Here is a 23,361-nt window from a genome sequence, read left to right as displayed (position 1 = left end):
TTCTAAGTCCATGTCATTGCTTAAAGAATAAAAATGTGAGAAACTTTCTCTTTCAAAACCATACTACCAATTACAGTCTTTAGTTTTCCTACACTTTTGCTGTTGTTTATACCTTTTTCTCATGGAGAGATTCTATAGCACAGAGGCTAATGATACAGACTTTGGAGTAAGACATCCTGAGTTCAAATCCTGACTCTGCTATTTACTAGCTGCAAGTTATTTCTCTCTTTCTTAGATTTCCTCACCTGTAAAACAGGGATAATAACTGAACCTAGACCTCACAGTGACTGTGAGGATGAACTCACTTAATAAAAGTATCAATAAAATACTTAGAACTGTGCCTGGTACCTACTAAAACTTTCCATCAATGTTCATTATTATAATCTTTTAATTGTCATCAATCTAGACATTCATAGATGATACAATATAAAAAGTAGCTTAAAAACTGTGAAAGAATGTTCCTTGACCTTTAAAATAATGAATGTGAATGGTTCAAGGGTATTTCTTTTTTTCTAAATATGAAAAATTTCAGACATTACAAAGTTATTATGCTTTAACTTCATATATATTGTTTTACATATTTTGAAACTTTACATACATCATATCTTATAGGCTTCCTCTCCAATTAGATTTTTTCACAAACCAGTTTTGCAATTTATACACACTGATTCATATAGCTCCAAGTCCAATATATTAACTTTAACTGATGTTCAGTGTTCCTTTCTATAAATAAATTACAAATTACTTATACATTCTCTCAGTGGCAGATATTTAGGTTGTTTCCAAGTTTTTGATTTTATTAACAATGAATGGCATAAGCATTCTCGTACATGTCTGCTTGTGTAAGCGTTTCCCCTAGGGCAGTGTTTTTAAAACAGTGCATTACTACCTACCAGCACATTATGAAATAAATTTAGTGAGTGGGGAAAAAAAAGTATTTGGGATAGAAAATACTAAAATGCTTCACATGGGGTAAGGCAAGTATTTTTTCTTGGAACATCTGTGTACTTGATGTAGGAAATGGTCAGTCAAGTCTGTGAGACACTGTTGTTATACTTAGAAGTGAAATTTACTGGGTGAGAAGGAATACACATCTTCACCTGAATTAGATATTAACAAATTTCTCCATATAGTGCTTTAATCCCTGCCTGTCACTTGGTATTGTTCTACTATTTTATATAAATTTCCACTTCTAAGAACTACAAGTTCATATACTTTGTCTTCTACTGGGCTGTACAAATTAAAAAAAATAACAACAGCAAAAATAAAACAAAATAAAATAGCTCCCCTCCAAAACCAAAACATAACCACAAAATACCCAAATCCCAAAGATCAATTACACTTATTCTCTGCTGAAATACGCTTGTACAAACCAATCAAAAAAATTAAAGCAAACAAAACCAGGCTGAGTTTTTTATTACACAAGCTCAGAGAAGTAGGGTAAGGACACAATGAATAGGTATGGTATTTCGATTAAAACTATAGTGACTACTAAGTACAGTAACTCATAATACATAGCTCAATCATTCTTCCATTCATTACCATTGGTATTACCATTACCTCTGGTATTGAGATTATAGGTGGCTGATTCCTAAGGCTAGAGAATACAAAGGCTTAGCTTTATTTCAGTAGGAAAATATTGCTCAAAATCTTTTTTTATAACCATTTCTATGTCTAAGCCTAACCTCTAATACCTTTTTCTCATGCTTATTAGACTGCCAAAAGCTCATGTTCTTGAAACACAGCTCTTCTCTGTAAGCACTGCCAACATTTAGATACAGCTTATCTTCTTGGAATCCCAGTCCTTGTCTACTTCAGATGCTAGTCTGATGCCTCCCACTTTAACTTAAAATTTTTTTCATATCCTTTTTAGATTTACAATTTGACTATGTATGTAAGACAGCCCATTCTACTACTATTAAAAGTCCCTAGGCGATTTTTCTCCTATTTGGGTTTTGGAGCTCTAATCTACTTTGCTTGCTGACACTACCCTATTAATCATTCTCTACATGTAACTATATTATGTAATTACAGACTATACAGTAAAATAATAATTTCTTTGTGGTGGTCTTAAAATGTCTACAAATTTTCTGTTACTATTCCTTTGGTGGAGACACATGCTTCTTTTCTTGAATATGGGTGTACTTATTAACTTGTTTCTAATAAATATAATTCAGTGGAAATGATGAATTTTGGCATCTGAAGCTAGGTCAAAAAAGACATAGTGACTTTTCCTTTGCTCTCTCGCTTGGATCAATCTCTCTCAGGAAAGCCAACTGCCATGTCTTAAGGACATTCTAGCTGCCTTATAGAGAACTCAATGTGGTGAGTAACTAAGTCTTCTTCCACCAGCCATGTGAGTAAGCCATATGAGAAGCAGATGCTTCAACCACAGTCAAGCCTTCAAATGACTGCAGCCTCAACCAAAGTCTTGACTGCAATCTGATGAGAGAACTTAAGCCAGAACCCCTTAGCTACGCCACTCCCAAATTCTTGATCCATAGTAACAATGAGATAATGTATACCGTACCAAGTTTTGGGGTAAGTTGTTATATGGCAAAAGATAACCAATATTCTTAGTTTTACTGTTATTGAAGGCCTTTTACCAATTGAGCCATAACCAATCTTCTTTTAGTTTGGTCTATGAATGAGTTCTTTAGTCCAAATAGCTCAACTGCACACATTACATGTCTGTGGTGGCTCCTACACTCACAGTGCCCTTATTCCACTCTGATTACCTACAATGATTATTCTTTCAAGCTCTAGTAAACTTTCAGGTCTTCCATGATTCATGGCACATCCTCTTATTACCATAGATAGCTTTCTTCTTGCCTTCTAGGAACTAACATTCTATTTAAGTAAATGAAGTACAAAATGAAAATGCAGTATATTTCTAAATATCCCTGACTTACTATATATATATATATATTTATATATATACACACACACATATTTTTCCCCCCTTCAGTACACGGGCTTCTCACTGCTGTGGCCTCTCCCGTTGCAGAGCAACAGGCTCCGGATGCGCAGGTCCAGCGGCCATGGCTCACCGGCCCAGCCGCTCTGCGGCATGTGGGATCTTCCCGGACCGGGACACGAACCCATGTCCCCTGAATTGGCAGGCGGACCCTCAACCACTGCGCCACCAGGGAAGACCCTACAATATATTTTTTGATATACAGATATTTTTCTCATATTTTAGAGATCTTCAGTCTTTGATTTTTATATTACATTTATTTTTAACACCTTAATCTCTATTTCCAAAGGTCTCACTCCATTTAGAAAGATAACGTTTAGCTGCAGGTGTTTGGAAGTTTCCAAAGCAAAGATTAAGTAGGGGGCAAAAAAGTTAGTAAGACAAGAGGAAATGTATAAAGAAAATCACAAGATGAACGAATTTTCATAGTTCTAGTACTGGGGCCTTGAAATGAACAACTAAAAATGAAGTTAGAATACACTTTACTTGCAAACTCAAAGAAAGAAAAAAACTAGAAAAGAATAATTCTGGGGCAATTAATCCTCTGCTGTAGCTCTTTTTTAAAGCATAAAAGAATAATTATGTTCATTTCTATGGAAAACTTACCTAATATCCTCAGTTAGTATGCCTTTACTTTAATATCTAACAATAATCTAACAATTTAAATCTAACAATTAATTTAATTTTAATTAATATTTAATTTTTGAAGTTGGGGTGGCAGGAGAGAAAAAGCATTAACTTAAAGTGTCATCTCTCCACAGCACTTCTATTTCTAGTATGTACATGCAGTAACATTTTCCCTTAATCAATAAAGTGGACTAAGTGATACTTCTGGAAAAACCAATGATTGGTATCCATGACATGCTGATCACTTTGGCAGGCAGGTCATACTCTCACCTATATTTTCAACCCTCTTTTGAGGAACTGAAATTTTTTTTAATAAATTTATTTATTTAGTTTATTTTGGCTGCGTTGGGTCTTCGTTGCTGCACATGGGCTTTCTCTAGTTGCAGCGAGCAGGGGCTACTCTTCGTTGCAGTGTGCAGGATTCTCATTGTGGTGGCTTTTCTTGTTGTGGAGCACAGGCTCTAAGCACGTGGGCTTCAGTAATTGTGCCTCCTGGGCTCTAGAGCACAGGCTTAGCAGTTGTGGCACAAGGGCTTAGTTGTTCCGCGGCATGTGGGATCTTCCCGGCCCAGGGCTCGAACCCATGTCCTCTGCACTGGCAGGCAGATTCTTAACCACTGCGCCACCAAGGAAGCCCAGAGGAATTGAAATTTTAGTGTATCAAAAGTGAGCTATGACAGATTCAATACTTGTATACAAGGTCTGATTAAATTAAAAAATCAATAAGGTAACAGTAGGAAATTAAAGAATTGTTGCTTTTATGAGAATAATAGGTTGAAAATTTTGGCAAGACTCAGAAAGGGTGGGTCACTAAAACGAAATAAAGGCTGTGTTATTTTGGTGTTGAAGATTGAGGTAAAATCATAAAAAATGATATGGATTCTGCATTCAAAATTGTGTGGCTGAGCCAAGATAGACAGGATTTATGCTTCTTCCACTTGAAAAAACTAAAAAAACTGCATAAAATACATAAAATAATATTTTTTAGGTGTTGGATATCAGGCAGAGCAGGGCAGTGGTATAGGCAGGGGAACGTATACAGAGCCTGGGTATTTCCCAAAGTTGAGGAAAAGAAGCTGGGACTCTAGAGGACAAGGTGGTTAGATTTTACAAGGCACAGTACCAGAGATGCACAGAGAGAGTGAGCGCTGGGCATCTGCAGAAAGACCCTATCAACTCTTCAGCTGAGTATAAAGAGCATGTACATGTGAACAAACCACTCAATGCTGGGGAAAGAATGGAAACAGCAGAGAGGGCAACCTCTGGAGCAAACATAGGGCTTGGAATATTTTGTGTTCCAGTGAGGCAGAGCAGAAAAACCTTGTAATTCACAGGGCATCAAGAAAAGTACAAAGAATGGTTTTATCTTAGTATCTGGGTAAAGTTAACCTTAGACTAAACGCTGCCCTGGTCCACTTAACAAACCTTAAATAAAGTCTTGAAAAGATCAAACATTAATTATGTCCCAGAGAAAAGTGGATGAATATCTTAAGAATACATTGTTTGGTACCCAACAAAACAAAACCCACAGTGGTTGGCACCTAATAAAAATTGCCAGGCAGTCAAAGAAAATGACCCATAATAAGGGGAAAATTAATCAAAACAAACAGAATCAGAAATGACACAGATGATAAAACTAGTGAAACAGAACAACAAAATATATATATTCAAGAGGCTTGAGGAGAGCCTGGAGGTAATAAAAGAAAAATGAAGAAAACCACCCTGAAGAACATGACAAAATTGTTAAACTAGTTACAAAACAAAAAAAAAAAATTAAATGTAACCAAGAGCAAAAGATAAATTAACTACAAAGGACACAAGATAAGAATGACAGCAGTTCTAGTTGGAAACAAGCCAAACCAGAGATAATGGATCAATTCCTTTAAAAGACTGAAAAAAAAAAAAGGTCAACCTACGATTCTAATATTAAGAGAAAACACCTTTCTTCCCGTCCCCCCAAATAACTCAAAATACAAAAGCAATCTTTTTAGTTTTCTGGAAATAGATTCAAAATGTTGATAAGCATTTACTCGTAAAAAGCTGATGAAATTTGGGCCCAAAACAGCAAAAATCTATGGCATTCTTGAATGGACATAACCCCTTCAAACACCCTAAAACTCAGAGCAGCAGGTGTAGTGGAGGTAGCAGGATTGGGAATGCCCATGAAAACCATGGTTTTAAGATGAGGAAGCTGACTTGATTGGTAGCAACATGCTAAATACCAACACCCAGGGAAGATTTCAATAAAAAGAGCAAACTCTGTAAGAAATGAATGGGGAAATAGCAGAGTTCTGCTAGCCTAAAGCTACAGTCCAGGAGAGATAAAATTCCTCAGATTAAGTCCAAGTAAATTATTCAAAAACAAAACCCCCAACAATACGACAAACTTCAGGGGAAAAAAATCAGAATCCATATTTGCTAAGATATATTTTGTAAAATGCACAGTTTTTAACAAAAGATTATATGATGTACAAAGAAAAAGGGAAGTAATACCTATACTTGGAAATTGAAACAGTCTAAAGAAACTGCTCCGAGTGGGCCCAGCTGTTAAATTTAGCAACGATTTTAAAGAAGATCCAATAAATATAATCAGATTATATTTAAAGATGCTATATTCAAAGAACTAGATGAGAACATGACAAGGCCTCAACCAACAGTGGATTATGATAAAGAAACAGCAACTATAAAAATAGGACCAACTGAAAAGTACAATAACAGAAATAAAAAACTCACCATATGGTTTCAGCAGCATACTTGAGTTGACAGAAAAAAAAACACTGAACCTGAAGATAGGTAAACAGAAATTACCCAAAGAATAGAGATGAAAAACATTGAGGAAGGAAAAACGAGAGAGAGAGAGTGTGTGAGAGCTCGCACATGCACGTAAGCTCCAAAAGCCTAGGAAACAATATCATGTATACCAGTATATGTGTGAAAGGAGTACAAACAAAGAGAAATGGCTAAAAAATACTTGAAGACTCAACTGCTAAAAGCTTATGAAATTTGATGAAAAACATGAATCTACAGATCCAAGAAGGTCAACAAAATATTAGTAGGATAAACACAAAGAGATCCATATCTAAACACATAAGCAAACTGTTGAAAGCCAAAGAAAAATGGAGAAAAAAAGAAGAAAAGAAAAGAAAAGCTACAAAAAAAGTGACTCATAAATGTACAGGGGAACAGCAAGATTAACAACTAATTTTTTACTCAGAGACAATGAAGTCCAGTAGGTGGTAGAAAGGCAGTAAAAGTGTTAAAGGAAAATAGAACTATCCACCAAGAATTCTATATCCAGCCAAACTATCTTTCAAATATGGAAGATGAAATAATGACATTTCCAGATAAACAAAGACTGCTAGGACACTTGCCTTATAAGAAACTGTAAAGAAAGTCCTTCAAACTGAAAGGAAGTAACTCTATACAATAACTCAAATTCATAGAAGAAAATGAAGAATGCTGGAAATGTTAACAACAGGGTAAAAAGAGAAGAGAGCATGAATACTTCTTTGTTTAATTTCATTGAAAATCTTAATATTGTATATACTGATAATAGTTAAAATGGTAATGTTGGGATAATACCAAATAGAGATAAAAGATATTTGACAATAATAGTACAAAGGAAGAAAAAGAAAATGGGGCTAGGACACTTGCCTTATAAGAAACTGTAAAGAAAGTCCTTCAAACTGAAAGGAAGTAACTCTATACAATAACTCAAATTCATAGAAGAAAATGAAGAATGCTGGAAATGTTAACAACAGGGTAAAAAGAGAAGAGAGCATGAATACTTCTTTGTTTAATTTCATTGAAAATCTTAATATTGTATATACTGATAATAGTTAAAATGGTAATGTTGGGATAATACCAAATAGAGATAAAAGATATTTGACAATAATAGTACAAAGGAAGAAAAAGAAAATGGGGCTATACTGGAGCAAAGATGCTACATTTATGTGAAATTAGTCATGCTAATGGGATGTAGTTTCTGTAGCAACCATAAAGAAAATAACAGAGATTGTTCAATGGATAAAAACACAAGATCCAACTCTAGGCTGTCTATAAGAGATATATTTCATATTCAAAGACACAAATAGTGAAAGGATGATAAAAGATACATCATACAAAAAGTAACCATAAAAGAACTAGAGATATATTATTATCAGGCAAAGAAGTCTTTGAGACAAAAAAAAAAAGTCATACTAAAAAAGAACATTTCATAATGATAAAAAGGTTTACAGGAAGATGTAACAAAACAGCAGAATATATCCTTTTTATATGCACATGCAGTTTTTTTTTTTTGGATAATCCAACTGATTAAGAAAAAAACAAGGCCCATAAAGTATAAAATGATTTAAATATCAATACCTGAAAGTGTGTTTACTAACAACAATGCAATTAAACTAGAAATTAAGAAGAGAAATTAATTTGGAAAACCTCCAAATATTTTGAAATTAAACAAGAAAACTTAACAACCCATGAGTCGAAGAAGAAATCACAAATAAAATAAGGAAATACTTAGTTCTGAATAAAAATTTAAAATACAACATATTTGTTGTATAAAAAGTCATGGTATGTCACTAAAGCGGTACTTTGAGGGAAATTTATAGCTTAGCATGCCAGATAAGAAAGGAAGAAGGCTATACAAATCAACAATCTACCATAGGAAACTAAAAGAAGACAAGCAAATTAAAACTAAAGCAATCACATGGAAGGAAATATTAAGGTTGAAGCAAAAATCAATGAAATAAAAAAATACATAAATAAAGTCAATGAAAGCAAAAGTTTATTCTTTGAAAAGATCAATATAACTGATAAACCTTTAGCTAGGCTGACTGACCAACACAAAAAAGAGAGAAGATACAAATTACAAAATCAAGAATGAGTAAGGAGACATCCTACAGAAATAAAAATGATTATAAAGAAATATCATAAATAACATACAAACAAATGTGCAATATGCATGAAATAAAGCATTGTCTGAAAGAGACAAATTACCATAAAGAATCAACAAGGAATAGAAAATTTGGATAGATCTATAATAAGTTTAATTAGTAAATGAAAATCTTCACATAAGGAAAACCTAGGCTTAAAGGACTTCCATGGTGAATTCTATCAAATTAATAAAACAAGACAAAACCAAAAAAAAACAATCTTCCATAAACTCTTTCAGAAAATAGAGCAGGAGGGAACATTTTCCAGTTCTCTGAGGCTAGTAAGCATATTAATACCCCTTATGAAAGTAGACACAAAAATCCCTAACAAAATATTAGCAAACTAAATCCAGTAGCATAGAAGAAACATTATATCCCATGACCATGTGGAATTTTCCCAGATTGCAAGATTGGTCTAATATCTGAAAATGAATGAATATAATACCTTATATCAATAAAAAAGCCTGTATTTTTATCTCAATTGAAGCAGAAAAAATGAAATCAAACAATCAATCACAATAAAAACACCTAACAAAACCAGGTTAGAAGGGAATCTCATCCTACTAACGGGTATCAACATAAAAAACTTACAGCTAATGACATTATACTTAATTTTAAAGACTAATTATTTTCCCATTAAGATCAGGAATAAAAGTAAAGCTGTCCTCTCTCACCACTTTTACTCAATATTGTACTGCAGATTCTATTCAGTACAATAGGCCAATAAAAAAATTAAGAGTGCCTTTGTTCACATATGGCATGATCCTTTATGAAAGAAGCTACAAAAACAAAACCCCCAAACTACAGAACTAATGAAAGTATTTTATAATTTTGCAGTAATAAAATAATATTTTACATATTAATAAGGAAGAGTCTAGAACAAAAATTAAGGACACGATTCCCATTATAACAAAATAAAAATGAAAACAAAAATAAATTTAACAAAAGTAGTATAAGACGTACACTGAAAATAATAAAAATTGCTAAGAGAAACTACAGAATATGTAAATAAATGGAGATACAACCTATATTCACAGAATGGAAAATTCAATATAATGAGGAAGGAAATTCTCTCCAAATTGGTGTACTGATTCATTATATTCTCTACCAAAATTCCAGCAAGATTTTGTGTAAAAATTGACAATTTGATTATAGAATTTATATAGAAATGTAAAGAATCTATAATAGTCATAACAATTTTGAAAAACAAAGTAAAAGGACATAACACTACCTAATTTTAAAAACTTACTCTAAAAGAAAAATACTGTATGCTCTCACTTATATGTAGACTCTAAAAATGCTAAACTAATAGAAATAGAGAGTAGAAAGGTGGTCACCAGATGCTGGGGTGGGAGGAAACTGGGGAGATGTTGGTCAAAGAGTACAAACTTCTAGTTATAAGATAAATAGGTTCTAGGGACCTAATGTACACCATACCATGGTGACTACAGTTAACAATACTGTAGTACACAGTTGAAAGTTGCTAAGGGAGTAATTCTTAAATGTTATCACCACCTAAATTGTAAAAGGTAATTACTTGAGATGATAGAGGTATTAACTAACCTTATTGTGATAATCATTTCACAATATATTATGTGTTTCAAAGAATCTTGTTGTACACCTTAAACTTACATATGTTATATGTCAATTACATCTCAACAAAGCTTTTAAGAAATACCTTAAAAGTACTGTAATCAATACAGCTGGTAAGAGTTTAAGGACAAATTAGAAAATCCAGAAATGAAACTTTGCATTTATGGTCATTTGATTCCCAAGAAAAGTGCTAAAGCAACTCAGCTGAAGAACAGCCTTTCACCAATAGTGCTTGTAAAAATGAGTATCTATATGCAAAAAGTGTCCTTATATTGCACCATAAGCAAGAATTAACTTAAAAAAATCATTCATATAAATTAACTTAAATGATTAAACTTCTAGAATAAAACACAGAAGAACAGTTTGGGTTAGGAAAAATGTTCACAGATATGACATCAAAAGCATGACCATAGAAGAAAAATTGATAAATTACTGCATTCAAATTGAAAACTTTTGTTCTTCAAAAGGTATCATTAAGAAAATGAAAGGAAAGCCAAAGGCTGGGGAAAAATACGAAAATCATTTATGTGATAATGCACCTGTATCAAGAATACAAAAAGTACTCCTACAAAATCTCTCTTGATAATTGTTAGAATAAAAAGACAGACAATCAGTACGGATAAAAAAGACTTCAACAACAACCATCAACCAAGTTTGACCTAATTGACATAAAAACAAAACCATGATACATACTCTTTTCCTATGCAAATAAAAAATTTATCAAGATAGAACATACTATGGGCCATAAAACAAATATCAATAAACTTAAAAGCATTCAAGTCACATAAAGTATGTTCTCTGACTAGAATGAACTTAAGTTAGGAGACAATAACAGAAAGTTCTGAGATATTTGCAAATATATACCAAACTTCTAAATAATCCATGACCTAAAGAAATAAGTCCAGATGGAAATTAGAAAGTATTCTGAACTAAATGAAAATGGAAACACAACATATCCAAATTTAGGGGATACAGCTATAGCACGGCTAAGAAAGAAATTTATAGGAGTAAAAATTAATAGGAGAGAAAAAAGTAAGGCCTTATATCAGTGATATCCATTTCCCCCCTGAGAAACTAAAGGGCAGAGGAAGGAAACCCAAAGAACAGTAAAAGAATAGTAATCAAGTGAAACAGAAAACAGAAAAACAGAAAAGTACAATTAACCAAAATCTCATTTTCTAAGAAAATATAAATATAATTGATTAGCTCTAGACAGACTGATATGTGAGAGATGAAACCACCAATACTATGAACAACTTTATGCTGATATTTCTTGAATATACTTCAACAACTTAGATGAATCTATCATTTTTTTGTAAGACAAACTGAACAGTCTTATATCTACTAAAGAAATTTAATTTGTAGTTTAAAACATCCTTACAAAGAAAACTCTAGAACCCAATGGTTTAATTCCTATCAGAGGAAGAAATAATACCAATTTTATTCAACTGTTCCAGAAAATTAAAAAGGAGAGAATACATCACAACTCATTCTACAAAGCCAGCATCACATTGGTACCAAAAACAGTCAGAGACACTCAGTAAAATAAAAGAGTTATAGACATATATCCCCCTTAAACACAGATACAAAAATTCCTAGGGAAATTTCAGCAAATGACATCCAACAAGATAAAAAAAGAATAATAGAGAAAGGAGTGGCCAAGATGGAGGAGTAGAAAGATGCTAAACTCACCTCCTCTCACCAGCACACCAAAATCACAATAATTTTCAGAACAATCATCAATTGTTGTAAGATGTAACTTACATCACTGAAGACTGTAACTTACCAGAAAAGATTTTGTACAACAAAAGACATAAAGAAGGAACCACAACAAGACCAGCAGGAGGGGCAGACTCGCAATATAATCAAATCCCATACCTGGGTGGGCAATCCACATACTAGAGAATAATTGTATTGTAAAGGTTCTCTCACAAGAGTGAGAGTTATGAGCCCCACATCAGGCTGTCTAGGTTGGGGGTCCAGCACTGGGCAGAGAAGCCCCAAGAGCATTTGGCTTTAAAGGCCAGGAGGGCTTGATTACAGGAGGTCCACAGGACTGGGGAAAATAAAGACTTAACTCTTAAAGGGTGCATACAAAATCTCACGTGCACTGGGGCAAAGGGCAAAAGCAGTAATTTGATAGGAGCCTGGGCCAGACCTACCTGCTGGTCTTGGAGGGTCTCCTGTGGAGGTGGGGGGCAGCTGTGGCTCACCCTGGGGACACAGACACTGGTGACAGACATATCAGGGAGTATTCATTTGAATGAATGCTTGGGGAGGCTAACATCTGGCTTCGGGCATCAGCACAAGAGCTGGCCCCATCCAATAGCCTATAGGCTCCAGTGCTGGGATGCCTCAGGCCAAAAAACTAACTGGATGGGGACACATCCCCATCCATCACCAGACAGGATTCCTAAGATTTCCTGAGCCAACATCCACCTGAAGACAGGCCTCTAGACAAGGCCCTGACCATCAGAGAGCCAAAACCCAGCTCTACCCCTCCCACTAGGAAGCCTGCACAAGCCTCTAGACCAGTCTCACCCACCAGGAGGCAGACACCAGAAACAAGAAAACTACACTCAGCTTGCAGACTGAATTTGGAAATGCAGGCCAGACATTACCCTGGGACCAACTAGGCCCTGGTCCTTGGATTACAAGAGGGGAGTGCACTGCTGGGAAGCACAGGATGTAACCTACAGAGGGGCACTTCTACAAGGTCGAGACATCACTGAAGACATCAAACAGGAAATCAGAAATTACCCTGAGACAAATGAAAACAAAAACACAACAATCCAAAACTTATGGGACACAGGAAAAGCAGTTCTAAGAGGGAAGTTTACAGCGATACAAATTTACCTCAGGAAACAAGAACAATCTCAAGAGAAATGTAACCAACTTACCACACACATAAAAATACAAATAGCAATTTAGACAAAATGAGGTGACAGAGGAATATGTTTCAGATGAAGGAACAAGACAAAACTACAGAATAACAACTAAGTGACGTGGAGTCAGGCAATCTACCTGAGAAAGAGTTCAGAGTAATGATTGTAAAGATGATAAAAGGTACTGGGACGAGAATGGATGCATGGAGTGAGAAATTAGGAGTTTTTAACAAAGAATTAGAAAATATAAAGAAGAACCAAACAGAATTGAAGAATACAATAACTGAAATGAAAAACACAATAGAAGGAATCAATAGCAGACTAAATGAGGCAGAAGAATGTATCAGTGAGCTGGAAAACAGAGTAGTGAAAATCACTGCCACGGAATAAAGAAAAAAGAATGAAATGAAATGAGCAAGTTTGAGAACTAAAGCACACTAATATTCACATTATAGGGGTCCCAGAAGGAAAAGAGAGAGAAAGAATCTGAGAAAATATTTGAAGAGATAATAGCTGGAAAGTTCCCTAACCTAGGAAAGAAAACAGTCACCCAAGTCCAGGAAGTAGAGAGTCCCATACAGGATTAACCCACAGAGGAACACACCTAGACACATTGTACTCAATTAACAAAAGTTAAAGATAAAGAGAGAGTATTAAAAGCAACAAGGGAAAAGCAACAAACTAAATACAAGGGAACTACGATAAGGCTACCAGCTGATTTTCCAGCAGAAACTCTGCAGGCCAGAAGGGAGGGGCACAATATTACTTAAAGTCATAAAAGAGAAAAACCTATAACCAAGAATACTCTACCAGCAAGGCTCTTGTTCAGATCTGATGGACAAATCAAAAGCTTTACAGACATGCAAATGCTAAAAGACTAGCTTCACAACAAATGCTAAAGGAACTAGGGTGAAAAAAAAGGCCACAACTAGAAACAAGAAAAGGACAAAATTGAAAAGCTCACTGGTAAAGGGAAACATGTAATAGGGGTAGGAAATCATCCATATACAAAGCTGGTAGGGAGATTAAAAGACAAAGGTAATAAAATCATTTGTATCCAAAAAAAACGACGACAGTTAAGGGATACATAAAAAAATTAGATATAAAATATAAGATCAAAAACAGTTATTGTGAGGGGAGGGGAGCACAAATGCAGGGTATCTAAAATGCATTTGAAATTAAGATATCAACAACTTAAAACAAAAACATATATATAGACTGCTATACAAAAACCTCATGGTAACCACAAACCAAAACATGTAATAGATATACACAAAAAAAAGAAAAAGGAATCCAAACATAACACTAAAGACAGTCATCAAGTCACAAGGGAAGAGAACAAAAAAAGAAAGGAGAAAAAAAAGACCTACAAAAACAAATCCAAAACAATTAACAAAATGGCAATAAGAACATACACATTGATAATTACCTTAAATGTAAATGGATTAAATGCTCTAACCAAAAGACACAGACTGGCTGAATAGATGCAAAAAACAGGATCCATATGTGTGCTGCCTTCAAAGAGACTCACTTCAGATCTAGAGACACATACAGACTGAAAGTAAGGGGATGGAAAAAGTTATTCCACACAAATGGAAATCAGAAGGAAGGTGGAGTAGCAATACTCATATCAGACAAAATAGACTTTAAAATAAAGACTGTAACAAGATACGAAGAGGGACGCTACATGATGATCAAAGGAAAGGATCAATCCAAGAAGATATAACAATTGTAAATATATATGCATCCAACGTTGGAGCACCTAAATATATAAGGCAAATGGTAACAGATGCAAAAGGAGAAACTGACTGTAACAAAATAACATTTGGGGACTTTAACACCCGACTTACACCAAAGGACAGATCATCCAGATAGAAAATCAATCAAGAAACACAGGCCTTAAATGACACCTCAGATGGACTTAATTGATATTCAGAGCACATTCCATCTGAAAGCAGCAGAATACACATTCTTTTCAAGTGTACATGGAACATACTCCAGGACAGATCACATGCTGGGTCACAAAGCAAGCTTTGGTAAATTTAAGAAAACTGAAATCAGATCAAGCATCATTTCTGACCACAACTCTATGAGGCTAGAAACCAACTTCAAGAAAAAAACTGTAAAAAACACAAACATGTGGAGGCTGAACAATATCCTACTGAACAACCAATGGTTCACTGAAGACATCAAACAGGAAATCAAAAATGACCCAGAGACAAATGAAAACAAAAACACAACAATCCAAAACTTATGGGACACAGGAAAAGCAGTTCTAAGAGGGAAGTTTATAGTGATACAAACTTACCTCAGGAAACAAGAACAATCTCAAAGAGACAACCTAAATTTACACCTAAAGCAACTAGAGGAAGAAGAACAAACAAAACCCAAGGTTAGTGAAAGGAAAGAAATCATAAAGATCAGAGTAGAAATAAATGAAATAGAAACGAAGAAAACAATAAGACAAGATCAATGAAACTAAAAGCTGGTTCTCTTAAAATATAAACTAAATTGATAAACCTTTAGCCAGTCTCATCAATAAAAAAAAGAGAGGGCCCAAATCAACAAAATTAGAAATTAAAAAGGAGAAGTGACAACTGACACCAAAAAAATACACAGAACTGTTAAGAGACTACTGCAAGCAACTCTATGCCAAAAAAATTGATAACCTAAAAGAAAGGGACAAATTCTTATAAAGGTACAATCTCCCAAGCCTGAACCAGGAATAGAAAATAGGAACAGACCAATTACAAACACTGAAATGAATCTGTGATTAAAAAACTCCCATCAAACAAAAGTCCAGGACAGAAAGCTTCATATCAAATATTTAGAGAGGAGTTAACACCTATCCTTCTGAAACTATTTCAAAACATTGCAGAGAAGGAACACTTCCGAGCTCATTCTATGAGGCTACATCACCCTGATACCAAAAACAGACAAAAATATCACACACACAAAAAATTACAGGCCAATATCACTGATGAACATAGATGCAAAAATCCTCAACAAAATACTAGTGCTCTGAACCCAACAATACATTAAAAGGATCATACACCATGATCAAGTGGGATTTATCCCAGAGATGCAAGGATTTTTCAATAACCTCAAATCAATCAATGTGAGACACCACATTAACAAACTGAAGAATAAAAACTGTATGATAATCTCAATAGATGCAGAAAAGCTTTTGATAAAATTCAACATCTATTTATGATAAAAACTCTTTAGAAGGTGGGCATAGAGGCAACACACCTCTACATAATAAAGGACATATATGACAAACAGACAGCTAACATCATACTCAATGGTGAAAAACTGAAAGCATTTCCTCAAAGTTCAAAAAGAAGACAAGAATGCCACTCTCGCCACTTTTATTCAACATAGCTTTAGAAGTCCTAGCCAAGGTAATCAGAGAAGAAAAAGAAACAGAAGTAATCCAAATTGGAAAAGAAGATGTAAAACTGTAACTGTTTGCACATGACATGATGCTATACATAGAAAATCCTAAAGATGCTACCAGAAAACCATTAGTCCTCATCGATGAATTTGGTAAAGTTCCTGGATACAAAACATATAGAAATCTGTTGCATTTCTATACCCGAACAACAAAATATCAGAAAGAGAAATTAAAGGAACAATCCCGTTTGTTATCGCTTCAAAAAGAATAAAATACCTAGGAATAAACCTACAAAAGGAGGCAAAAGACCTGTACTCTGAAAAGTATAAGACACTGGCAAAAAGAAATTGAAGACAACACAGATGGAAAGATATACTGTGTTCTTGGATTGGAAGAATATTTTTTTTAATTAAAATTTTTTTAATTTATCTTTTAAAAATTGAAGTATAGTTTATTTACAATGTTGTGTTAGTTTCAGGTGTACACAATAATTCAGCTATTCACGCAGACACACACACATACACATATATACATTTTTTTCAGATTCTTTACCCTTGTAAGTTATTACAAAATATTGAGTATAGGTCCCTGTGCTATGCAGTAGGTCCTCATTCGTTATCTACTTTATATATAGTAGTGTTTATATGTTAATCCTAACCTCCTAATTCCTCTTTCTCTCCATTCCCCTTTGGTAACCATAAGTTTGTTTTCTATGTCTGTGGGTCTATTTGTTTTATAATTAACTTCACTTGTATCTTCCATTTATCTGTCGATGGACATTTAGGCTGCTTCCATATTTTGGCTATTGTAAATAGTGCTGCTATGAACACTGGGGTGTATGTATCTCTTTAAGTTATAGTTTCCTCTGAATATATGCCCAGGAGTGGGATTCCAGGATCATATGGTAACTTTATGTTTAGTTTTTTAAGGAACCTCCATGGTGTTCTCCATAGAGGCTGCACCAATTTACATTCTCACCAACAGTGTAGGACGGTTCCTTTTTCTCCACACCCTCTCCAGCATTTATTATTTGTAGACATTTTGATGATGGCCATTCTGACTGGAGTGTGGTGATACCTCACTGTAGTTTTGATTTGCATTTCTCTAATAATTATGATGTTGAGCACCTTTTCTTGTGCCTGTTGCCATCTGTATGTCTTCTCTGGAAAAACGTCTATGTAGGTCTTCTGCCCAGTTTTTTGATTATTTTTTTTTTTTTTGAGCTGTATGACCTGTTTGTATATTTTGGAAATTAATCCCTTGGTGGTGCACTGTTTGTAAATATATTCTCCCATTCCATAAGTTGTCTTTTCATTTTGTTTATTATTTCCTTTGCTGTGCAAAAGCTTTTAAATTTAATTAGGTCCCATTTAAAAAGTATTTGTTTTTATTTCCATGATTCTAGGAGACAGATCTAAAACAATCTTGCTGCGAATTATGTCAAAGAGTGTTCTGCCTATGTTTTCCTCCTGGAGTTTTATAGTAACTGGTCTCACATTTAGGTCTTTAATCCATTTGAGTTTAGCTTTGTCTATGGTGTTAGAGAATGTTCTAATTTCATTCTTTTACATGTAGCTATCCAGTTTATCCAGCACCACTTCCTTTTTTTTAAATGATTCACTTTTTTATATAAATTTATTTTGTTTATTCATTTGGTTATGCCAGGTCTTAGTCACAGTTCGCGGGTTCCTTAGTTGTGGCATGCATGTGGGATCTAGTTCCCTGACCAGGGATCAAACCTGGGCCCCCTGCACTGGGAGCATGGAGTCTTAACCACTGCACCACGAGGGAAGCCCCTGGCACCACTTCTTGAAGAGACTGTCTTTTCTTCATTGTATATTCTTGCATCGTTTGTTGTAGATTAATTGACTATAGGTACATGGGTTTATTTCTGGGCTTTCTATCCTGTTCCATTGATCTTTATTTCTGTTTTTGTGCAATACCATACTGTTTGGACAACTGTAGCTTTGTAGTATAGTTTGAAATCAGGGAGCCTTATTCCTCCAGGTCCGTTTTTCTTTCTCAGAATTGCTTTGCCTATTTGGGGTCTTTTGTATTTCCATACAAATTAAAATGTTTTTTGTTCTAGTTCTGTGAGAAATGCCATTGGTAATTTGATAGTGATTGCTTTGAATCTGTAGATTGCCTTGTGTAGTAGAGTCATTTTAACAATATTGGAAGAATCAATAAAAAAAGAAAGATATAAATGAACTTACTTACAAAACAGAAATAGAGTGACCGACACAGAAAACAAAGTTTTGGTTACCAAAAGGGATGGGCAGGGAGAAGATAAATTAGGAGGATGGGATTAACATACACACATTACTGTGTATAAAATGTAACAGATAACCAAGAAGGACCTAATGTATAGCACGGGGAAGTATATTCAATATTTTGTAATAACCTACAAGGGTAAAGAATCTGAAAAAAATTGATATACATTCATATACAGTAAGTCCCCTACATACGAACCTTCAAGTTGACAACTTTCAAAGACGCGAACGTGTGTTCGCATGTCTAATCATGTAAGTTAGTTCACATGTCTGGCGTACACTGTGATGTGTGTGCATCCTCTTCAAGTGGTTGTGCTTTTGTGTACTTTACTGTACAGTAATTTATATAGTAGTAGAGTATCTTTATTTCAAGCCCAGGATGTCTGGAAGCAAGTGTAAAAGCAGCAGTGATGTAGCTGGTACTGCTAAGAGGCACCAAGAATTGGAGGTCCACAGCAAAGACAAAGAGAGAGACAAGAGGAAGAACAAGTAACTGAAGAACTGAAGAGATTTACGATGCAGGAAATGGCAAGGGGATTTTCTTTAGTTGAGGAGGCACTGTTAATTTTTGAGGCACAGGAGCCGAATGTGGGACAGTACAGAAAGGTTATAGCAGACATTCAGGATGCAATCCAGTGCTACTGTGTCATTTATGACGAGAAAAAAAGAGCTACTACCCAGACATCACTGGATCATTTTTTCAAGAGGGTAGACAGAACTGAATCCAGCAAGGAACCAGAACCTGTGCCATCAATGTCGGGCATGAGTGAAACTGCAGCTTGCCCTCCATCTCCTGTTGCTGACGATCCTTCAGCTCTACCATCTCCCACCTCCTCTCCCTCGTCCAGTCAGTAACTCTTCTTCCCTGTTCACTTGATGCCAGCCTCTGTAAGCCAGCTATTGTACTGTACTACTGTACTTTTCAAGGTACTGTATTGCAAGATGAAAAATGTTTTATTGTTTGCGTGTTTGATTTTTATGAATTATTTGCGTGAAAAGTATTATAAACCTATTGCAGTACAGTATTGTACTGAAAAACCAATTGTGTTAGCTGGGTACCTAGGCTAACTTTGTTGGACTTAACAAATTGGACTTACGAACACACTCTTGGAATGGAACTCATTTGTATGTAGGGGACTTACTGTATATATCTATATATCTATACATACATCTATATCTATCTATCTATCTATATCTATCTCTATATATATATCTGAATCACTTTGCTGTATATCTGAAACTAACAGGACATTGTAAATCATCTACATTTCAAAAAAAATGACTTTATAGCAATAAAAAGATTTAAATGAAGAAAAATAATATATCATGATTATGTGTGTGGGTTTTATCCCAAGAATTTCAGGTTGAGTTAACATTTAAAAAATCAACCAATTTAATTCACCACATTAACACTCTTCAAAAAAAAAAAAACTACACAATGATCTCAAAAGATGGAGAGAAGTATTTGACAAAATTCAATATCCATTCCTAACAAAGTGTCAGAAAACTAGGGATAGGAAACTTCCTCAACCAGATAAAGTTAATCTACAAAAAACTTACAGTTAAGTCTTAAGGATGAAAGACCTTAATTTTATTAGTGAAAGAAGCCAGACCAAGACACGAACAAAAATCAGGAGTACAAAGTGTAAATTCCATTTCTATAAAATTCTAGAAAATGTAAACAAATCAGTTAGGAAGGAGATCATTGATTGCTTAAGGATGGGGAAGGGGGAGAGTGGCAGCAAAGGAGGAATTACAAAGTGGTAGGAGAAAACTTCTGAGGATAATGGATATATTCATTATCTTGCCTGTGGTAGTTTTACAGGTAGGGGTTTGTGTGTTGTGTGTGTGTGAAAAGTCATCAAATCATGCACTTAAATGTACTGTTTATTTTATGTTAATTATACGTCTATAAAGCTGTAATTTAAAAAAAAGACTGCATGGCAGGTATATGGAAATTTTTGTTTTGAAAATAAATTTGTTGATAAATCATTACATGCATGGTTTATGTAAGAAAGAGGATGTGATACTCCATTCAAAGAATTCATATTCAAAGTAAAAGGCTTGGTTCTATTTCAAAAGAGTTTTACATTTTCAGTTAAAATGTTTTAAGGTAAGTTATCAAAGTTACAAATTTTTCCTTTTTTAAAAAAATAATCTCCCTGTTTTAATTAACTTTTAAAACTAACTGGCCAATTAAAGTCTTAAATGTGTCTAAAAACAGTGCATCTATTATCTGTGTCTATCTGCCTAAACATATCAAATCACGCCTAATTAATAGAAGGCAACAAGCGTATGTATATGATTCATTAATTCTCCATGAAATACGCTCATGTAGTATTTTAATAGGTCACACGTTTCACAGAAGGACAACTTGCAATGGAGCATGACAAAAATACTTCAGAAATACTTTGACCCTATTTTCTTGTGTATAGTTGAAGGTAAAGAAGAGTGATGTTATAAAGATGCTGCATTATCTGCAGAGGTGCCCTCTACTGTACTCATTTCTGCCATCTTAACCAACACATTTTTAAAACACTGTTGGTTAATTTGATCATATAACAAGATGAGTACAAAAGGGCCACAAGCAGGGAATTTAATTTTTTCAAATATGAAGACAACCAAATCTTATTAAGGTCACATTAACTTAATGATATCTTATTAATATTACATCAGTACAAATGCAAGTACATAGGATCTCTAACAGTATATGTTCTGAATCTGGAAGAGTGTGGCAATGATGGTGGTGGTACAATTTTGACCACAGTTAATAGTACACTTATTTAGCTTTTATACCCAAAGCTGTTTTCCAGCTAACAAAACAAATAATTAGAAAGTTTATATTTTTATTGCCTAGGACTACAAAGAAGCAATAAATTATTTAAGTTAAAAATGTTCTAAATGATTTTTAAAATCCCTTACCGGTATCTATGAACAAATATACCCTTAAAAATAGAGTTCATCATATTTTCGATTTCATCCTGATTTTCTTGTAGCTGAAATGAAAAATAAATAAAAATATAAATTAAAATACTGATCATTTTATTTGTAATAAAGAGCTCCAATTGTTTTTAATTCCTGATTATTCTCATTCTGGGTAATTTTCAATCTTTTTTCTCATATATTGTGCAACAGATGTCTGAAATTAACCGTATTCTTTCATTATTTCTATAGCTTTTCTACATTGGCTTAAAACCACTTTCTGTCTCTCTCAACATGTATTACACAATGACTAAAAAGGAGTGGTGTGGTTAAGTGTGACCAGATTACTACCACAAAATATCACCTGCTTTCGGAATAGGCCTCAATTTCTTTACCTCTCCTGTCCAAACCAGGTCCCCTGCTTGGTTTTACATTTCTTGGTAGCAGATCATCCTTGATTACCATATTTGCCACTGTGTAAGAAAGTTCCTATTCCACCTAAAGTATCCAAATATTACTCTGCGTCTGATTAGCAACAAACTGAGCATTGGTCAAATTCCCAATATAGGAGGAACAGCAGAAGATAGCAAGGACACTAGCCATTAGTGGTGAAATGCAGCAACAAAATAAAATACTATAGAAAAGATATAAATAAATTTCAGGCAATACTACACATCAAAGTTAAAGTTTGAGTTTACTACTCAAAAGGAACAAAAGCACTGATACAAAATCACATTCAAGATGATAGTTTTTATTTTAATTTGTTCTGCAGTGAAATATTTGCTTTTAGTGCATTTATACAAATGTGACAATAAAATTCCTTCAGACTTTCTCTTTTGCTATATGCTTTGTTTTGGGTTTTACTGAAATAACTTTGGGAATACCTTTATAGTAAATCATTCAAATTACTGAAACTTACTATAAGTTCTAATTTTGCTGCATTTATTATATAAAAAATTAAATAATTTATAAGAGATACAGTTTGGTTAGCAGTTCTTACTAAAGTAGAGTTCCAAAACTTACTTACAATTATTTCTAGTATAGAATGTGCTATGAGTTGTACTGTGTTCCTCAAAAATTCATATGCTGAAGTCTTAACTCCCAGAACCTCAAACCTTATTTGGAAATAGGATTGTAGCAGATGTAATTAGTTAAGATGGGTTCATACTGGAGTAAGATGGGCCCCAAATCAAATATGACTGTCTCCTTTTTATAATGTAGAAATTTAGAGACACACACACAGTGAGAAGGCCATGTGAAGATTAGAGTTATCTGCCAGCTCTAGCCTATACAACTGTGAGACAATAAATTTCTGTTCTAAAGAAAAATCAGGGACTTCCCTGGTGGTGCAGTGGTTGGACTTGAACCCTGGTCTGGGAAGATCCCACATGCCACGGAGCAACTAAGCACATGTGCCACAACTACTAAAGCCGGTGCACCTAGAGCATCTGCTCTGCAACAAGAAAAGCCACTGCAATGAGAAGCCCCCGCTCTCCGCAACTAGATAAAGCCCGCGTGCAGCAATGAAGACCCAATGCAGCCAAAAATAAATAGAATTTAAAAAAAATAATAATTAAAAAAAAGAAAAATCAGTTTGTGGTATATGCTACAGCAGTCCTAGCACTCCAATACAGCACAGACCATAATTTAATCATAAGTTTGTTGCTTCCTGCTGCCTGTTATAACCCATTATTTATTGACAGCAATATATTTATAGCATTGAGCCATTATTCTTTTCTCAAGTTAAAATACAGAC

General features: G+C 34.4%; 1 protein-coding gene across 2 annotated transcripts in view; it reads right to left on the bottom strand.

Moving 5' to 3' along the window:
* The window catches only part of STAG1 (STAG1 cohesin complex component), a gene marked incomplete at its 3' end in the record, with an annotated part of 425,107 nt that overhangs the window by 125,947 nt on the left and 275,799 nt on the right, over positions 1-23,361 (bottom strand). For both annotated transcript variants that reach the window (XM_082840023.1, XM_082840022.1), the window contains exon 9: positions 21,606-21,679. In XM_082840023.1, the coding sequence (XP_082696149.1) occupies positions 21,606-21,679 (74 nt within the window). The remainder of the gene's footprint in view (positions 1-21,605; positions 21,680-23,361) is intronic.

Source organism: Leucopleurus acutus, assembly GCF_964270905.1.
Source record: "Leucopleurus acutus genome assembly, chromosome: 5".
Classification (NCBI taxonomy): domain Eukaryota; kingdom Metazoa; phylum Chordata; class Mammalia; order Artiodactyla; family Delphinidae; genus Leucopleurus; species Leucopleurus acutus.
Note: the sequence above shows the minus strand (reverse complement) of the source record. Positions and strands in the feature narration are given on the sequence as shown.